Source organism: Hyperolius riggenbachi, chromosome 6 (assembly GCF_040937935.1).
Source record: "Hyperolius riggenbachi isolate aHypRig1 chromosome 6, aHypRig1.pri, whole genome shotgun sequence".
NCBI lineage: Eukaryota > Metazoa > Chordata > Amphibia > Anura > Hyperoliidae > Hyperolius > Hyperolius riggenbachi.
Genome location: NC_090651.1, coordinates 32,856,887 through 32,877,878, shown reverse-complemented (window position 1 = coordinate 32,877,878; position 20,992 = coordinate 32,856,887). Strand labels below are relative to the sequence as shown.

Genomic DNA, 20,992 nt, shown 5'->3' with positions numbered 1-20,992 from the left:
AGCATGCCCTGCAACTTCCTTTGTGCAGCAGATGTACCAAATAAAAGCCATGGAAACTGGGGAATGTTGCTTTATGGACAAGAAAACTAAGAGTGATTTTTAACTTTTGGATTGCCTGGTTAGCATCCTTATTACTTGTTTACCAGATAAAAATAAAGAATCAATTTTTAATTTTATGCCCAACAGTTACACTTTAAGTGTACAGGCAACTAGTAATCCTGCCTAGTCAGACAGCCTGACAGCTGAAAGCATACTTAGAACCATGTTTCAGGATGTCCCTGACTGCAAGGAGAGCCATGTATCCGGCACCACGTTACACCTGCATTATTCATACAGCTCTGACAGGTGTACTTTACAAGGTAAACACATTATTGTCACAAGTGTAAACAAGGCTGCTGAGAACGCTGGAACATACTGCTGACAACTGCAAAACCTGCAGAATGCTAATAGAAAGCCACCTCTACAGCTCCCACAAAATCTTATAACATTTTAGACACTAAACACATATTATTTGGGGTTTGCAGAGAGCTTGCTGTGTAAAGTTACCTTATACCGACAAGCAGAGGAGGCCCCTGGGTGCTGCGGGCTGAGACCTGCGAGTTCCGTTACGCGCTATGAGGCTGCCAGCCGACATAAGGGCTCTTTCAGACGGGCAGCTGACAGGTGGTGAATTCACTGCCGGTTAGCTTCTCTACTGCACCGGCGCTGCACAGGCCCCGCCCCCCATGGAGTCACATCTGAAGGCTGACGCAGCCGTGCTCAGACTCGACAGGTCGCAGTTCTCTGCTGCCAGGTAACACCACTGTGTGTCAACCACTGACATGCGTGGTGTTACAACCGCTCCCATTTGGCTGCCTCCAAAGGCCTTGTACACACTGGCTGCATTGCACTGCTTTCATGAAAAATTGCATCGCACCACTGTGTACACGTCATCACAATTTTCATGAGGGCTCTACAGCTTTAAGGGCTCGCTGCAGGGCTGTACAACTCAGCCCACAAGTGATCCCCCCCCTTTCTGCCCACCAACAGAGATTTCTGTTGGTGGGCTCTGATCGGTGCTGTGATTTTTTATTTTTTTTTTTTGCCTATGCGATCGGCTGTCATAGGCATCAGCCTATGAGACCCAGTCACTCTCTGAGCCTCTCCAGGGGGAAGCCGAGTGACATGGCAATCCCCAGCACAGCGATGCCGTAGATTGCAGCGCTGTACAATGTAAATAGACAAAGTGGTTTCACTGGCGCGTGCGCAATCCTTTGCAAACCACTCCCCCTGGACTTAACGTCAATTGGCGTTACATAGTCTTGGGGCTGCCACCTTGCCACCGCCAATTAGCATTAGGAAGTCGCAAGGAGGTTAAAAATGCAACGCAACCAGTGTGTACAGGCCCAAATTGTACCCAAATGGCACTCATGGCTTGCAGATGGGGCGCTGACCTGCTTGGTAAGGGCACAGTTCAGCCGTACATCTGAAAGTGGCGTTAATGAGCTATTAAGGCTGTGTCACACCACAGGTTATTTCGTGGCAACAGCACTGAGCTTTCCGATTACTGGCAATCAGCATGGGAGCGATGCGATCACAAAAGTGCTGTATATAGCATCCCAGGAGCAATCGCATTGCAATTTTCCCCCCAGAACGGGGATCGCAAATGCAATTGTCAAAAAATCCCCACAAAACATTGCTGAAAAATTAGGATTACAAAGCACTAGGAATTGTGATTTTTCTCTACCGATTTAGATGTGAAAAGACACTCCCATAGGGAGACGACGCATAGGGAATACCAGAAAAACACCATTTTTTTTTTTCAAGTGGACCTGAACTTAGAACTTCGTCCCTGCCCTAAAAGATGAGCAACATTTCTTTATTACAACTTATAAAACTCCTACAATAAACCTGCACCGTTTGCTTCCTGGAATTTCTGGGAGCACAGAAAGGGTTAACCTTCAGTGTTTACATATTAACATAGAACAAATGCCCAGTTCAGACACAGCTGACAGTACTGATTTACAATTGCTGATTAGGGGTAATTAGACAGGCTCTTCTCTCTAAACACACACTATGGCCTGGTGCACACCAAAAACCGCTAGCAGATCCGCAAAATGCTAGCAGATTTTGAAACGCTTTTTCTTATTTTTCTGCAGCGTTTCAGCTAGCATTTTGCGGTTTTGGGAGGCGTTTTTGGTGTAGTAGATTTCATATATTGTTACAGTAAAGCTGTTACTGAACAGCTTCTGTAACAAAAACGCCTGCAAAACCGCTCTGAACTGCCGTTTTTCAGAGCGGTTTGCGTTTTTTCCTATACTTTACATGGGAGGCAGAAACGCATCCGCAATCCAAAATCTGCAGCAGCCCGGGAGTATTCGTTTCTGCAAAACGCCTCCCGCTCTGGTGTGCACCAGCCCATTGAAATACATTACCCTAGCGGATCCGCACCCGCAAATGGATCGAAAAACGCTGCCGAACCGCTCTGGTGTGCACTAGGCCAGAGGGTGAATTTCTCAGCAACTATATGCATTTTTTTTCTGCTGTGCAAGAGTTTGGGTCCGCTTTAACTGCTGCTAAACAATGTCAAGGCGACCATCGTGGGAATATGGCGATCCTACATAAAAGTGACTTAAAACGGGTGGAGGCACCCAAGGCATAAAAGATAATCTTATCAACTTAGTTTTACAGATTTAGAATATTAACAGCTTATTAGCCTATCTTTTATGCATTGGGTGCCTCCACTCGTTTTAAGTATCTCGTCACATCCCTTTAGAGGTGACAGTTTTTTAGTTGTCCTAAAGAAAACAATTGGGCAGAAATCGACTTCACACAATTCAACTTTTTAACGTGCTAAAAAAAAGTGGCAAACGGGTATCTGGGGCAAAACGAAACACAAAAACGTTCTCTACTATTCTCCATGAGTATAATTTGCTGTCTTAACACAGAAGGTATTTGCAAAAATTCAGCTGTGGCTTCCCATGTGAACTGCAGTTTCCCATGATGCATCACTGCCAAATATGCAAATGATCTCTTTATGTCCCTGAAACCAGGCCAATGCTGGCAATACACAATGAGGGTTTTTTTTGAGGGCAGATAGAAGGCTGAAAAGATAATTTCCGACAGATCCGATCTAATATCGATCGATTTTCTCATAGAAGTGAATAGAAATCGATCAGAAAAAAAAAAAAAAAGGCGGAAAATCAACCGTAAAAAAAAAAATAATAATAATCGATCGCTCCCAGTAAATCTGCCAAAAAGACTCATCATGAATTCCCAGCATGACTTCCAGAACCGTTGGAGCATAGTGAGTCTATAGCTAATAAAAGTATCATATGGCAGGGATTGATGTGACTCTATGGGATAGGGCTTGGATCAGTACCACAGAATCTCCAGCCAGCTCACGGTGACCCAGAACAACTAGGAAAGTTCCAAAAGGGGCTAAAAGAGACCGAAAAGCTCTCCTACTAAAAAGCAATGTTGTGTATAATTTGACTTCTTAGAACAGAAGGTATCTGCAGCAATTCAGCTTTAAGGGCTTGTTCACATCTAGAGCGTTTTGGGGATTTTTTAAGCTCTGGCGATTTTGAAAATCACCCTAAAAGCACTTGTGCAATGATTCCCTATCAGAGAGTTCACATATGAGCAGTTTGTTTTCTGTTCCGCTCCCCAAAGCACTGCCTGTTCCATTTTCTGGGTTCTTTGCCTTTAATGGAAGGTATAGAGAAATCACAAAGTGCTTGAAAAAGCACTTTGTATAGCGTTCTCCCTAGAGCTTCTATGAATAAATACACTGGGCCTGATTCACAAAGCGGTGATAACTCCGTTATCACGCCTAAAAGACTTTAGGCGTGATAACCTTTGCACCGCTGAGTTAGCACCGCTTTGTGCTGGTTATCGCAATTGCACAATTCCGCGTGCAGCGCCCATAGGGTTTAATGGGCGCATTGCGCGCACTGCACCGTGCGCCGCGCGATTGCGCACGCAATACTTTGCGCGCGGGAATTTGGCGCGAGTTTCCTTTTATCATGCCTAAACTGAGTTTAGGCGTGATAAAGGGCTTTTCACAGGCGTGCAAACACTTTGCACCGCTTTGTGAATCAGGCCAATTGTATTTATTCATTTCCAGGTCAAAGAGTTCACTTCCTGAAAAAAAAATTGCTCAGTGCTTGCAAAAGTGCTGCAGTGTGAACATAACCTAAAGGATACTTTAGTCCTGAATGTTCTGTAACTGACTGTCCTAACTAAATTGTGTAACTGACGCCCTGTGTGTGTTTGTGGGGAGGTGCGCACAGGCTTACTGCTCCTCCTGTGGCCCTCCTGTGGCCCGGGGTCTGTCTCCGTTTAGCTGTAAAGTGGCCTGTTCCAGAGTCCTGGAAGGCACAGACGCAGTATGTCCGCAGCAGTACGCACACACTACCGCAGGAAGCCGTAGCCGGCGCACGTGCCCTCTGACCTAGACATACTATGCGCAGTATGTCTTCTGGGGCGCCATCTGACTGCGCTCCCCACCTACCTCTAGTCTAGTGCGTGCATCGGCTACATCTTCCTGCGGGAGTGCGCTCGTACTCCTGTGGACATACTGCGCCTGCGCAGACCAAGCTATAAGCAAAGGCCCAACATCCAATACAATTCCATAACATCCATTAAAGCGGACCTGAACTCAGAACTACCTCTCCACTCTAAAGGATAAGCAGCAGCATAACAACCTTTAAAGAAAACAAATTCTTTGTTATAGCTGATATTAATCTGCAGTGTGTCTACTTCCTGCTTTCATGGAAGCAGACATGCTGTTAACATCCTGTGTTTACCAGTTAGCTATCTGCCATGGCAGTCAGCTGACACAGCTGAGTAATCAAATTTCAACTTGTGATTGGTCACAGATGAGGGGGAAATAGACAGGCTAAACTCTCTAAATACTAACAGGGTGCATTTTTCCGTGTTTTCCTTCTGTTCTGAGCAAGAGTTTAGGTCCACCTTAAGTTGATTTTATAAAAACATATAATACAATAACATTTGTAAAGCGCTTTTCTCCCATAGGACTCAAAGCGCAAAAACATTCCTAACATAATGCCCAATGATTGTTCCAATCAGCTTGTGAACAACCAATCATGAACCACGACAGGGATTGTGAAAGCTGGAACTTTCTGAAAAGACCCAATCATAGCCTAGCTGTCATCTTCCATTGCATGGCCCTGAAAGTATTAATCTGTTCCAACTCAGACATTGAGGCCTTGTTCACATCATAAATCGCAATTGCTGACGCCAGCGTTTTGCAATTTTGTGCGTGATTTTTTTTTTACGCACCTCCCGGCGCTTACCTGCGCGTTGTGATTTTTTATAAAGCACTTTTGTAAGCACTTTTGCAGAGCGGTTCTGTGAACTCTTTCAGCCAGAAATGAATAAATACAATGCATTTATTCATGAAAGTGCTCGGGTAATCGCTATACAAAGCGCTTTGCAATTTCCCTATACCTTCCATTATAGGCAAATCGCCCCGAAAATGGTACAGACAGCGCTTTTGGGGAGCGGATCAGAATCGAACCGCTCGGAGGTGAACACTCTCATAGGAAATCATTGCACAAGCCAGTGGCGTAGCTAAGGAGTTGTAGGCCCGATGCAAGTTTTACAATGGGGCCCCCCAAGCACTCTATACACAACAATGGATACGGCGCACCAAAACCTGCCAATGGCAACTACAGTATCTGAGGTGCAAGAAGGGGATGGGGAGCAGTTTGTTAATGAATACCACTATTCAAAGCATCTATAGAAGTGATTATTATGAGCACAGGACCAATAGAGAGCTAATAGTGTAGTTGAGGGAGGGCCCTTTTGGGCCCCTCTGGCCCAAGGGCCCCGATGCGGTCGCAACCTCTGCAACCCCTATTGCTACGCCCCTGGCACAAGCGCTTTTAGGGCGATTTTGAAAATCGCCGGTGCTTACGGTGGCCACACACGATACAATAAAATGATCCGATTTTGCAGTAATTCGATAAATATGATCGGATCTCTTGAAAAACATAAAAAGCTTTTTTTTCATTCGACTGAAAAATCCGATCGGATTTCCCGTTTTTGTTTTTCGATTTTTATCAATCCGGAATGCTGGAAATTTTTCTTACATTTTTCTAAAGACTGTATGGTGTGTGTTAGATTGTCAATTTATTAATATACACACCCTAGCAATTTCTCAGAGTTTCCAATCATTTTTATCATAATTGGGGAAAAATTGAACATAGGTGTGTGGTACATTGGTAAGATTTTTTTTAAATGTCACAATCAGTCTGAAAAATTGATTGCAATTCTTGAATTGAACAGATATTTAAAAAATTGTATGGTGTGTGGCCACCTTAAAGGGGAACTGAAGTAAGAGGTATACGGAGGCTGCCATATTTATTTCCTTTTAATAATACCAGTTGCCTGGCAGCCCTGCTGGTCTATTTCTCGGCAGTAGTATCTGAATAACACCAGAAACAAGCATGCAGCTAATCTTGTCAGTTCTGACTTTAAAGTCAGAAACACCTGATCTGCTGCATGCTTGTTCAGGGGCTATGGCTAATAGTATTAGAGGCAGAGGATCAGCAGGATAGGCAGGCAACTGGTATTGCTTAAAAGGAAATAAACATGGCAGCCTCCATATACCTCTCTCTTCAGTTCCCCTTTAAGTGTGAACAAGCCCTTTCGGGTTGTAGGTTTGCTGCTGGCTTGATCATTTAAAGAAGCTGCTTTTATAAAACCGCCCTTTTTTCTCACCATACGTCAAGTCAGCATTTTGGGAATGCAAAAAAATGTCACCAAAGCCAACATTTTCCTTCGGTCTGGTGTGCATGCTGCGGGTGAACTGAGAGCACGATCATAGACCTTATTATACTATTAAAGTGGACAGAAGGATAACACAGAGAAATGCACCCTGTATCTATTTAGAGAGCCTGTCTAATTCCCCATCATTTGTGACTAATCATAGGTTGTAATTTGATCTCTCAGCTGTGTCAGCTGGCTGCCTCTGGCAAAGCAGCTAATTTGTAAACACAGGACGTTAACCCTATGTCTGCTTCCATGAAAGCAGGAAGTAGATACACTGCAGCTTTATTGCAGGATTTCTATCAGCTGTAACACAGAAATGTTTTTCTTTAAAGTTTAATATGCTGGTGCTTATCTTTAAGGGCAGTGAGGTAGTTCTGAGTTCAGGTCTGCTTTAGATTAGTTCCCGGGGTAACCAATAATGTGCATAACTGTATTCACTGCATCCCAATCACCGATCAGTAACTGTAAAGCACAGTGAGAAAACCCCCCTAAGAGATATCAATGCATTCCCCGAAACCCACAACATTCCAGTGACAGAACCAATGATTTTTTGCAGCCAATGACACATGATTCTGGGGGATCCCGGAAGGGGGGGGGGGGAATATGACAACAGTGGCACTGGGCAGGAAGCTGACAAGGGTGGATCCCCCACATAAAAGTGTACATACAGTGCTGGTGACATATGACAACGCTCATGCAGGATGGAGGCATGCAGACCCCGTGCTCCCTCCCTGGGGGTGGGGGGGTTACGATGACGATGCAACAAGTCTCTCACCGCCAGAAGTCGGGGTACAAACAAGCGATGCCCCATGCCAAGCAGCTCCAGGACCCGGGAGGCGTACTCGTTGACAAAGTTGCTCTTCTCATCCTGAATTTCCTGTGACTTTTTCACAGGAGGGGAGAGCTTTGGGGCTGCCGGGGTGAACGGTATCCTCTCCTCCATGGAGGATTCGTGGAACCCCCCTTTTCCCTAACCGCGCGGAGCCTGAAAGGAATGCTAGCGAGCGAGCTGGCGTGCTGGCGCATAGAGTCAGCGCTAGGCACCTGGGTAATGCCAGTCTGCCTCACCGAACACGGGAATCATCTCACCAGCAGACTGTCTGTCAATAATCGCAACGCAGGTGCCTGCTGAGGGATCTACACCCAACATCAAGGCACGGCTATCCTAGGAGCGGCAGAGCGGAGGGAGGCTGGCGGGGGAGAGCGCAGGGGTGCTGGGGGTAGAGTTGGGCCCGGCTGCTGGATGTGTGCGCTGGGCTGCAGGAAGGAGCGATGAGATCACTGCATCCACAGGAGCTGCTGCTGCTGCCGCTACAGCCTCTCATCATGAATCAGTAATGAAGGAGGGAGAGGGGAGGCGAGTGAGCCAGGAGGGGAGGAGGGAGGATGCTTCGCTAAAGGATGCTGTAATCACAAACCAATAGAAATGCCCCTGACCGTCTCCTCCACACCCTGATTTTTTCACAGCTGCCCTGTCTCCTTAAATAATCCCAGCCCCTGTTTCCTCACACCTGTCCTTATTTTCCTTGCATGCTTGGGGAACCCTACACAGAGGGAGCTGCAAATGAGAGTATTATGTAAGTGGACACAATGTATCTCATACATTCCATGTTCTCCATCAGTGGACCACTCTGTGCTCCTCTGATCTGATCTCTGATTGGCTGAGAAGTGATGGGTCTGTTTACAGTATTGGGGTGATGGAGACTTCCTGACCCGGAGGCAAGAGTCAGGGACGATCCTGAGAGTCGCCGAGCGACAGCGTCCTCTAGTGCCAGACACTGGCTCTGCAGAGGAAGGGAAAACCATCTCCAGCCTTGAGAAAACATCTCATCTCTTGAGTCATGTCAGTCTCCTAGAGAGGGGATTTTTAAAGGGAACCTGAGGTGAGAGGGATATGGAGGCTGCCATATTTATTTCCTTTTAAACAATACCAGTTGCCTGGCAGTCCTCTTAATCCTGTGTCGTTAATACTTTTAGCCATAGACCCTGAACAAGCATGCAGCAGATCAGGTACTCTGACTCAACTTTTCCTGGATTAGCCATATGCTTGTTTCAGGGTTCTGACTCAGACACTACTTATGCCAGAAGCTCAATGGGGCTGCCAGGCAACTGGCATTGTTTACAAGAAAATAAATATTGTAGCCTCCATATCCCTCACCTCGGGTTCCCTTAAAAGAGGAACTGTAGTGAAAATAACATTATGAATAAAATGGCGTTTTTTTCCCCACAATATTCATTAATAAATTATTTTGTCAGTTTAGTTAGTTTAGTGTTTTCCTATTGTAAAAATTTTCCTCGCCTGCATTTGCATTCTGAAATGTATCACTGGTCTGGTCACGTCCTTTGTCCTGTCAGGTGGATCTCTGCAGAATGTTTGTTTACTAGGAGTTCTAAAGCCAGTAGGCTATAAACTTGGTCTTCCAGAATGCTCTAGGAGAATTTTGTATAGTTAAACAGCCTAGGCTAAGCATCAATGATTGGCATCTCACTGATCATCGCTGGTGCTGTGCTGACAAGGCATTCAGCTGCAGCTGGAAGGCGCTATGGAACTGCACTACATGTAAGGAGTCTACGTTAAAGGACAACTGAAGTGCGCGGGATATGGAGGCTGCCATATTTATTTCCTTTTAAGCAATACCAGTTGCCGGGCTGTCTTGCTGATCCTCTGTCTCTAATACTTTTAGCCTTAGCCCCTGAACAAGCATGCAGCAGATCGGGTGTTTCTGACATTATTGTCAGATCTGACAAGATTAGCTGCATGCTTGTTTCTGGTGTAATTCAGACATTTCCGTTCATGGACGCGCTGCAGCGTCCAGGATTTCGTTTATGAGTGTTTACTCATCTATTTCACAGATTGCGTGGTGATTTATTTATGAACCGACATTTTGATATGTGTGTGTACTGTATGCCTCTGAGGAAGCGATCTTTGATCGTGAAACACGTGTCAGGCAGTCCTTTGTTATGATGTGGAGTCCTGTATTGGTTCTTGTGCCTACTTGTCCGCAATCTTGAAGAAATTTGAATATTGAAGAATAAAAAGATCGATTGTTCATTTAAAACCCCGTTTTTTCTGTGGACTGTGTACAATATTGTAAGAGGGGTGGAACTATACTATTGCTTTTTAAGTGATCTTGTACTGTAATTCAGACATTACTGCAGCCTAATAGACCAGCAGGATGCCAGGCAACTGGTATTGTTTAGAATGAGTTAAATATGGCAGCCACCATAGTCTACTGACTATAGTTTTCTTGTAAACAATACTAGTTGTGCATCTGAGACCAGTGTGATGATGTAACCTTATTAACCCTCCCCATACCTACAGGACAGGCCCTCTTTGAGTGACATCATTGGAGAATCACTTTCATAGGGTTATTGACTTATTTTTTATCATAATAAGCTTTGTGAATGAATTGGACAGGCTATATGGATGCAAGTTATAGTCTGCGATCCTGAAGAGTTTCACAGACCGAATTACAAACTTGGCAGCTGGCGGTAACTGGGTGTGATAAAACATAGGAGGTAAAGTCATTAGACACCTGCTCTCTGTGCAGTAGGAGGAGTTATCCTTATAACATATACATTCCCTTAATTGGCTGGGCTTTCCCTTAGGGCCCGTTTCCACTATCGCGAATCTGCATGCGTTTCCTGCATGCAGATTCGCACAGCCAATACAAGTGGATGGACCTGTTTCCACTTGTCAGTAATCCTGAGCGTTTTTCTGTGTGGGAGAAATCTGCACGGCAGAGCCATCAGAATTCGCACCCCGCACACCGCTATGCGAATCGCCGCTAATGTATTTAATAGGGAATTCGCATGCGGGTCTGGCATGCGAATTTGCATGCAAATTCGCATGGAATCAATGGAAAAGCACACAGGCACTGCCATGGTTAAATCCGCATACATTGTCATCCATGCGAATACGCATGCAAATTCGCATGCAAATTCGCATGAAAATTCGCATACACCCGCATGCGAAATTCGCATCCGTATGTGACTTTTTACCGCGGCGATTCGCACCACAATAGTGGAAACTGACCCTTATGCTAGGTACACACGTTGCATTTCTGCGTTCGATTGATAATTTCAGGCATGTCCGATATTACTTTCAATTGTTTTACCGCTTGATTTCTCATAGAAGTGAATGGAAATTGATAAGACAAAATAAGAGTGTCAAGCGGGAAATCGAGCAGAAAAATGAATTGAAAATCGATCGAACAGGAAATCAAAAACGCATCGTGTGTACCCGGCATATGGGCTTGTTCACACTATAAGTGTTTGCATATTTTTTTTAAGCACTGGCGATGTTAGAAATCGCCCTGAAAGCGCTTGTGCAATGTTTTGAGAGTGTTCACATGTGCGCGTTTTTATTTCTGACAAATCGCAAACATGCTACATGTCCATTTTCTGAGCGTTTTTGCTCAGTGCAAGGTATAGGGAAATCGCAAAGCGCTTCAAAAATCGCTTTGTATTGCAATTTACCGAGTGCTTTTAAAAATAAATACATTGTATTTATTATTTTTAGGGTCAAAGAGTTCACTTCCTGACTGACACCAGGGAGTGAAAATCTCAATCACTGAGCAAAAGCGCTTAGAAAATCGCTTTTCTAAGCTAATAGCGCTGGGAAAAGCACTTTCAAAATGCTCAATAAATCGCTCAGCGCTGGCAGTTTATAATGTGAACAAGGCCTTACATGGAGCAATCCACTGTATCATGCAATGGCTTGTGGGATGTCAGACTGTAGCTGCACAACCTCCATATATCAGCTGACAAACTGTCTATATAGGACGTCTGGTCCACTGACGTGTAAGTACGCTGCCAGGTCAGTTGGGCGCAGGGCGAGTCGAATGACTGCACACCCCTAGGACTAAGACATTATGTTTTCCACCACTGTGATGGAAATTATATACAAAATCCCTGGTATTCAAAGGTATAACCTAGGGCAGTGATCTGCAAACTCGACTCTCCAGCAACTACAAGTCCCACAATGCATTGCAGGAGTCTGACAGCCACAGTCATGATTCATAAAGGCAAATGCATTGTGGGACTTATAGTTACTGGAGAGCCAAATTTGCAGATCACTGACCTAGGGTGATCACGGGCTCCCGCTACCTACAAGCGAGGGGGCCTCACTTGAGGGGGGGGGGCTTGCTTTTTCGCTGGTGGCGGCCGGCCTGTCCTGTGTTGCCCCAGTAACTTACCTGTTCCAGCGCAGACTCCTTTCTCTGCAGCCGCTCTCTCTTCCTCTTGTCGGGTTGCGTCCTGTCTCCATGGTTACCCCAGCGGCGCCTCTCATGACATCAGAGGTGCTGCCGGAAGTAGCCATGGTGGTGGGGGACAGAGGCGGTAAGGAGGAGAGCGCGGCCAGAGGTGGAGAGCGCAGCGGGAGGATTCAATGCTGGAATGTGGTTTTGTAAGCCTGAGGGCGCCACCTGTAATGTTGCTACCTATACTGGGGCACCAACAGCTCGCTACCTATACTGGGGCACCACCTGCACTTGCTACCTATACTTGGGCACCACCTGTACCTGGCTACCTATACTGGGGCACCTATAGCTCGCTACCTATACTGGGACACCACCTGTACCCTGGTTACCTATACTGGGGCACCTAAAGCTCGCTACCTATACTGGGGCACCACCTGTCCCTTGCTACCTATACTGGGGCACCACCTATACCTGGCTACCTATACTGGGGCACCTATAGGTCGCTACCTATACTGGGTCACCACCTGTACCTTGCTACCTATACTGGGGCACCACCTGTACCTGGCTACCAATAATGGGGCACCTATAGCTCGCTACCTATACTGGGGCACCACCTGTACCTGGCTACCTATACTGGTGCACCACCTGTACCTGGCTACCTATACTGGGGCACCACCTGTACCTGGCTACCTATACTGGGGCACCACCTGTACCTGGCTACCTATACTAGTGCACCACCTGTATCTGGCTACCTATACTGGGGCACCACCTGTACATGGCTACCTATACTGGGGCACCACCTGTACCTGGCTACCTATACTGAGGCACCACCTGTACCTGGCTACCTATACTGAGGCACCACCTGTACCTTGCTACCTATACTGGGGCACCACCTGTACCTGGCTACCTATACTAGTGCACCACCTGTATCTGGCTACCTATACTGGGGCACCACCTGTACATGGCTACTTATACTGGGGCACCACCTGTACCTGGCTACCTATACTGGGGCACCACCTGTACCTGGCTACCTATACTGGGGCACCACCTGTACCTGGCTACCTATACTAGTGCACCACCTGTACCTGGCTACCTATACTGGGGCACCACCTGTACCTGGCTACCTATACTGGGGCACCACCTGTACCTGGCTACCTATACTAGTGCACCACCTGTACCTGGCTACCTATACTGGGGCACCACCTGTACATGGCTACCTATACTGGGGCACCACCTGTACCTGGCTACCTATACTGAGGCACCACCTGTACCTGGCTACCTATACTGAGGCACCACCTGTACCTGGCTACCTATACTGAGGCACCACCTGTACCTTGCTACCTATACTGGGGCACCACCTGTACCTGGCTACCTATACTAGTGCACCACCTGTACCTGGCTACCTATACTAGTGCACCACCTGTACCTGGCTACCTATACTGGGGCACCACCTGTACCTGGCTACCTATACTGGGGCACCACCTGTACCTGGCTACCTATACTGAGGCACCACCTGTACCTGGCTACCTATACTGGGGCACCACCTGTACCTGGCTACCTATACTAGTGCACCACCTGTACCTGGCTACCTATACTGGGGCACCCCCTGTACCTGGCTAATTATACTAGTGCACCACCTGTACCTGGCTACCTATACTGGAGCACCTATAGCTCGGGATTAGGGTACCTCATCCTAGGCACAAATATATCCCGCCCAATGTCCCAGCTGGACCGCCGGACCCATTGGAATTTGTGGCTGCACAATTGCTGCTCCTTGGTTCCCGTGCATGCCTCCTTTCCAACATTGGCCGGCCCACAGATCTGACCCATCAGTGTGTTTAGACACAGCAGGCCATACAGTAGCTCCACCCCCATCGTGCTGGCTGTGTGTGTGACGTAACTGCCAACAGACTCAGAATACAGCAGTAGCAGCTGCCAACTGAGCCAGGCCACAAGGTACACAGCCAGGCAGGAAAGTCGATAGGCGGAACAACTGACGTCGTGAGGAGATGGGCTAGTCCAAAACCTGACAGATGTGTTAGATTTTCACTGCCTACTGTAAGTGACAGCGACATAGGAAACAAGTAATTTGTATTTTAAATGTTCCCATTTTTCGCGATAGTTGTCCTTTAACACTGCACAGAATGAAGCATAACTGGACCTTTAACAGTCAAGCCTTTGCGGTTACAGGGCTCCGGAGTAACATCTATCACCGCAGTCTTGCTTTGTGTGCTTCTTTTTTATCTTCCTGTGTTTCCCTTCTCTTGGAGAGCTGTTACTGGACGGTCGGTGACAAAGTGATTTATCAGCACTGTTCTTCTCATTACTCCGACACACACAGCCCAGTTCTGAGACACGCGGGGACTAGTTTGGCGATTTCCAGCCCTGCTCTGCCCCAGAGCTGCTATAATGAAATCACAGCGGCGGGAGAACACAGAGAAGTGAACAGCCTATCAGCCAAGATTGCTCCGATCGCCTCTAATAACGGGAAAATTGGCTTAGCTCGACATGGCAGCAGAAGATGATACGATCATACTGGGGCTCTCCAAAGGCTCCCAGGACCGCAGAACTCTCACTGGTTCCGCTGGTAACTCACTTACAGTTAAATGTGAATTTGCTGCTGTCAGTTACTAAGGTAAGATACAGCATGAAAGCCCTTATGGAGGACAACACTGTGCTGCAATGGAGAGCGGCTGCATCCTCTCGGTAGAGGTAAAGACAGGATGAGGTGCTGGCAGGCTGGTCACATACTCAGCTAAGCAATGCAAGAGAAGTATAAGTGGCAGAATAAGAAGCTCAAACAGCTATATAAAAGGCATTTATAGATTTCAAACTAGTTATGAATAGCTAAAGCTTCATAAACAGACATAATTACTGCCACCCACAAGGATTAGGCCTCGATACGTCAGGCTGGTTTCACACTGCAAACTGGTGGCAGAGATGCGGAGTGTCCCACCTGTCGCACCGCCAAAAACAGGCCTTCCAGGAACACAGTGTTAGTACGCATTAGACACTGGTCCTTAAAGTGTACCAGAGACGACGAATCTTCAAAGTTTTATACATACTCTGGGCTTCCTCCAGCCCCATGCGCAAAGATCCCTCCCAAGCTAGCGTCCTCAGTCTTCTCCAGCCAGTCGTAGCCAGTCTGAGTGAGCGCATTGCTCTCTCTCCGTTACCCTCAGGCGGAAAATAGTATTGCGCCTGCGCAGTTTTATTCTCCACCGGAGAAAGGTAGAGAGCGCACTGCGCTTGCGCAGATTGGCCGCAGCTGACCAAACTTTCGGGACCCGGTACTGGAGCTGGAGAAGACTGAGGACGGCAGCATGGGAGTGATCTTTGCGCATGGGGCTGGAGGAAGCCCAGCAATGTATAACATTTTGAAGATTCATCGTCTCTGGCCAGAGACTGCTGGTACTCAGGTGGTTAAAAGAAAGCTGGGTGTGGCTGCTCTTCAGTCAGCCAATCACTGACCAGCAGTAACCTCACACATTTTCTCACAGATGGCTTATCATGTGCCTCATAGACAAATCACATTTTCTGCATCAAAACGTATCTGCCTAAATGAAGCATTTCTTTACAGTAATTGGATATGGAGCTGAAGATCTGATGCTATAAAAGAAGAATATTAAACACAAGCCGCTTCAACAGAATAAAAAAAAGAAAAGACCAAAATGTTCATGAAGCTGATTTAGTATTTGAAGTAGAACTTTCTCTTTACCATATTGTTCAATCCTCCAACAATTATAGCAGACCTTCTATATACAGATTAAGCCTGCTTAACTTAAAGCTAACCTAAAGTAAGAAAAAAATGGAGGCTGATATAGCTATTTAATTGTAATCAATACCAGTTGCCTGGCTGTCCTGCTGATTCTCTGCCTGTAATTCTGGGAATAGACGGGTCGACCGGTGGCTCGATTAGCAGCCGGATCGACCCCAGCCGCGTCCCCGCGGATCGATTGCTGCTCGTCCCCGCCGGCGGACAATGGCAGGGAATTGAGCGCTGATTAGGAAGCGCCGGCGGGGACGAGCGGCAATCGATCCGCGGGGACGCGGCTGGGGTCGATCCGACGGCTAATCGAGCCACCGGTCGACCCGTCTATTCCCAGAATTCCCCGGCGGGGATCGAGTGGCACGATCGGGCCAGCTGAATATTATCAGCTGGCCGGATCAGCTGGTCGATACACGGTACAGAAACGTACCATGTATCCCCAGCATAACAGAAGCATTTGCCAGGGATCCTTCCTTATAACAATGTGAAAGGACCCTTATGCTGGGGATACACGGTACGTTTCTGTACCGTGTATCGACCAGCTGATCCGGCCAGCTGATAATATTCAGCTGGCCCGATCATGCCGCTCGTCTTCCGCCCGCTCGATCCCCGCCGGCGGACAATGGCAGGGAATTGAGCGCTGATTAGGAAGCGCCGGCGGAGACGAGAGGCAATCGATCCGCGGGGACGCGGCTGGGGTCGATCCGGCGGCTAATCGAGCCGCCGGTCGACCCGTCTATTCCCAGCATTACATAGTTATTTGGATTGAAAAAAGACATTTGTCCATCGAGTTCAACCAGCAAAGTTGTTGTTTGCGCTATTAAAACTAACAATTTAAAAAAAATTGATGTGGGGTCCCCCCTTCCAAAGCCCCTTTGACCCCTTGTCACCCACGCAAGCTTGTATAGCTAGATTGCTGAGCCTGTATCGTGTGGGGCTTCGCAACCTGAGCTATACCAACTCGCATAGTCCACCATGGGGGGTGTCTGGAAGTGAGGGGCAGCAAAGCTTACCCCTCTCTTCCAGGATAAGGGGCTCATCCCTACCTCCGCCCAAAAGGAAGGCAACTGAAGGCAGCTTTGGGGAAGTATATGATGGCATCCGGGACCCCACAGATGCATCCCCGCTCCCCCCCCCGCCAGGTGAATTAGGTATAGGGGTATTGAAGTGCCCATCTACCCGACGTGCCCATCTACTGCTTTCCACAAAGAGTTAAAAGTTAAATAAAAATATAACGACAAGAAAAGTCCTTTAATATTATTAGTTAACCATAAATACTTACATTATCTGTCCTTTAAAAAGAACTCGAGGTGGGCAGATGGGAAATAGTGGCATGTTCTCTGCCTCATGACATACCTCTGTGTCCCCACACCGCCACTCTCTGACCCCCCCCCCCCCCCGTGCCACGCTATAGCCCCCCGAGATTGGTGATATTATTTTGTCACTATCTCGGAGGTAAACATGTTGTAGAGGGATTCCCTGTTCAAAACGCCCACCTGGGGCGTTCCTGCAGGGTTTCCACAGCTGCTATTGGGCAGTTCTCTCCCTGGCCACGCCCCCTGCAGCTCCCTCGCCTCCCTGCATGCTGTGAATGGGAGACACAGTCTCTCATTCCAGCGTTTTGACATATAGGTCATGCAAGCTAAAGTGGGCCACTGCTGCTCACATAAGTGGTGGTTTTTACGGCTACCTGATCCTCTCAGCACCACGGATCAGGTAGCCTACTTTTTTTCTTTTTTTTATTAAGCCCAACTCGGGCTCTCTAACTGCATGCAAAAAATATTTTTCCTATCGTAACTTTAAAATTGATTTTCTCAAAAATTACAAGGCCTTTTTGTTCCTGCTGTTTTCCTTAACATACCCAGAAAATTGATTGGTGATTCTAGCATGTGTGGGGGCTTTGCAATTTAACCGTGAATATCAGCGCCATTGACTTCAGGGCAATTAGTTGAAATTGTACAATTAAATCAGGTGTTTTTCGGGATGACACAAGTCGAATGCGTGATCTTCTCTTCCACCACCGAGCGGGGCTGTAATACTGACATCTTCCCTTCTGGTCCTGATCACGTCATATCATGTGATCGTTACCTGATATATACTGTGATAGAAGAGGAGAGCCGATCCTGCAAGGGGAGGCTCCAATCATCCAGATCAGGTAACTATGAAGCGCTCCCTGCTGCTCTGCATTAGCCTCCCCGAGTTTAGCCGGCTTAGGCAGCACTGCCCAAAGTTATCTAAAAAGAGATAACTTGGACAGGGCAGTTAAAAAGTTAAAGATCAAGAATGCACTCCTCGTGGGAGGACCCAGGTGTCTGCCCCACCCCTACTACTGTATCATCATATGACCCAGAGGAGGGATAATCCTATAATATTTGCCACATACACATCTTAAACCATTCATAAGGGTGAACTCCAGACTGATTGCAGAGCTGAAACATGATAGTAACTGTTTTACTTTGAAAAAATGTGTAATTCTGTCTAGGCAGTCTTGTGATTCCCAGCCCAGCTGGAATAACTGGCTATGGGGCTGATGCACCAAACGCTGATAATACTGAGGTGCACACACAGCGCACGGCAATATTACCTACACTTCCACCTGCAGCACCGCAAGTTACGCCATTAGAGCAGCTCTCGGTACTAGAGTAGCTCGACTGTTGCTACGGTAATGCACGTTACTAACGAGCATTACCGTAAGTAACGTGCGTCACCACAGCAATGGTCATGCTACTCTAGTACCGTGAGTCGCGCTAATGGCGTAAGTCACAGTGCTGAAGGTAATATTGCCGTGCGTTATGTGTGCACCGCAGCATTACCGGCGTTTGATGCAGCAACTCCAATGTGAGTTTATTTTATTTATTTATAAAGCGCCAACATGTTACGCAGCGCTGGCATTTGATGCAACAATCCCAATGTGAGCTGCCATTCCTGCCGATGAGCTTCACGATGTAAATGCAGTCCCGCCCCCAGCTTCCTGACTGGACAGTGAAGAAAAGCAGCACACTGATGAGATCATCACTCTGTTCCCCCTTCTTGCTCAGAATGCTGCTGAGCAGGGGAGTACAGGATGATTTAGGATCTGGCATGTTTATTGACTGTACATTTTTCTGCTGCTTGAAGTTCAGCCTGAATACATACCGGTACATACATAAGTATGACGACCTGTATACCATGCATTAATCACAGGAAGGATTACTATTTAGTTAGATTACAATGGGACACAATAAGGCCAGCAAGGATATACAAGTCAATGGAGTAAAGTCTTAAAACAACACTCCAACAGTGCATGCTAATTACTTATGTGCAACAATGCATGCAGGCCTGTTCTATGTGATAATGCACCAACAATGCATGTAGGCCTGTTCTGTGTAATACACCAACAATGCATGCAGGCCTGTCCTTTGTAATGATACACTAACAATGCATGCAGGCCTGTTCTATGTGATAATGCACCAACAATGCATGTAGGCCTGTTCTGTGTAATACACCAACAATGCATGCAGGCCTGTCCTGTGCAATAATACACTAACAATGCATGCAGGCCTGTTCTGTGTAATAACACACCAACAATGCATGCAGGCCTGTTCTGTGTAAAAAAAATACACTAACAATGCATGCAGGCCTGTTCTGTGTAATACACCAACAATGCATGCAGGCCTGTCCTTTGTAATAACACACTAACAATGCATGCAGGCCTGTTCTGTGTAATAATACGCCAATAATGCATGCTGGCCTGTTCTGTGTAATAACACACCAACAATGCATGCAGGCCTGTTCTGTGTAATAATACGCCAATAATGCATGCTGGCCTGTTCTGTGTAATAACACACCAACAATGCATGCAGGTCTGTTCTGTGTAATAACACAGCAACAATGCATGCTGGCCTGTTCTGTGTAATAATGCACCAACAATGCATGCTGGCCTGTTCTGTGTAATAACACAGCAACAATGCATGCAGGCCTGTTCTGTGTAATAACACACCAACAATGCATGCAGACCTGTTCTGTGTAATAACACAGCAACAATGCATGCTGGCCTGTTCTGTGTAATAACACAGCAACAATGCATGCAGGCCTGTTCTGTGTAATAACACACCAACAATGCATGCAGACCTGTTCTGTGTAATAACACACCAACAATGCATGCAGGCCTGTTCTGTGTAATAACACACCAACAATGCATGCAGGCCTGTTCTGTGTAATAACACAGCAACAATGCATGCAGGCCTGTTCTGTGTAATAACACAGCAACAATGCATGCAGGCCTGTTCTGTGTAATAACACACCAACAATGCATGCAGGCCTGTTCTGTGTAATAACACACCAACAATGCATGCAGGTCTGTTCTGTGTAATAACACAGCAACAATGCATGCAGACCTGTTCTGTGTAATAACACACCAACAATGCATGCAGGCCTGTTCTGTGTAATACACCAACAATGCATGCAGGCCTGTTATGTGTAATAACACACCAACAATGCATGCAGGCCTGTTATGTGTAATACACCAACAATGCATGCAGGCCTGTTATGTGTAATAACACACCAACAATGCATGCAGGCCTGTTCTGTGTAATACACCAACAATGCATGCAGGCCTGTTATGTGTAATAACACACCAACAATGCATGCAGGCCTGTTCTGTGTAATAACACAGCAACAATGCATGCAGGCCTGTTCTGTGTAATAACACAGCAACAATGCATGCAGGCCTGTTCTGTGTAATAACACACCAACAATGCATGCAGGCCTGTTCTGTGTAATAACACACCAACAATGCATGCAGGTCTGTTCTGTGTAATAACACAGCAACAATGCATGCAGACCTGTTCTGTGTAATAACACACCAACAATGCATGCAGGCCTGTTCTGTGTAATAACACACCAACAATGCATGCAGGCCTGTTCTGTGTAATAACACACCAACAATGCATGCAGGCCTGTTCTGTGTAATAACACACCAACAATGCATGCAGGCCTGTTCTGTGTAATAACACACCAACAATGCATGCTGGCCTGTTCTGTGTAATAACACACCAACAATGCATGCAGGCCTGTTCTGTGTAATAACACACCAACAATGCATGCTGGCCTGTTCTGTGTAATAACACAGCAACAATGCATGCTGGCCTGTTCTGTGTAATAGCACAGCAACAATGCATGCAGGCCTGTTCTGTGTAATAACACACCAACAATGCATGCAGGCCTGTTCTGTGTAATAGCACAGCAACAATGCATGCAG

The 20,992-nt window shown here is 46.7% G+C and overlaps 1 protein-coding gene across 3 annotated transcripts in view; it reads right to left on the bottom strand.

The window, feature by feature from the left end:
• RABGAP1L (RAB GTPase activating protein 1 like) overlaps positions 1 to 20,992 on the bottom strand; it is a 482,080-nt gene that overhangs the window by 122,173 nt on the left and 338,915 nt on the right. The window contains exon 1 of one of the 3 annotated variants that reach the window (XM_068239090.1): positions 7,556 to 8,115. The exons of the other annotated variants lie outside the window; for them this stretch is intronic. Within the exon in view, the coding sequence (XP_068095191.1) occupies positions 7,556 to 7,723 (168 nt within the window). The 5' untranslated portion in view covers positions 7,724 to 8,115. Of the gene's footprint in view, positions 1 to 7,555; positions 8,116 to 20,992 lie in introns of those variants that run through there. 3 annotated transcript variants of the gene reach the window in all.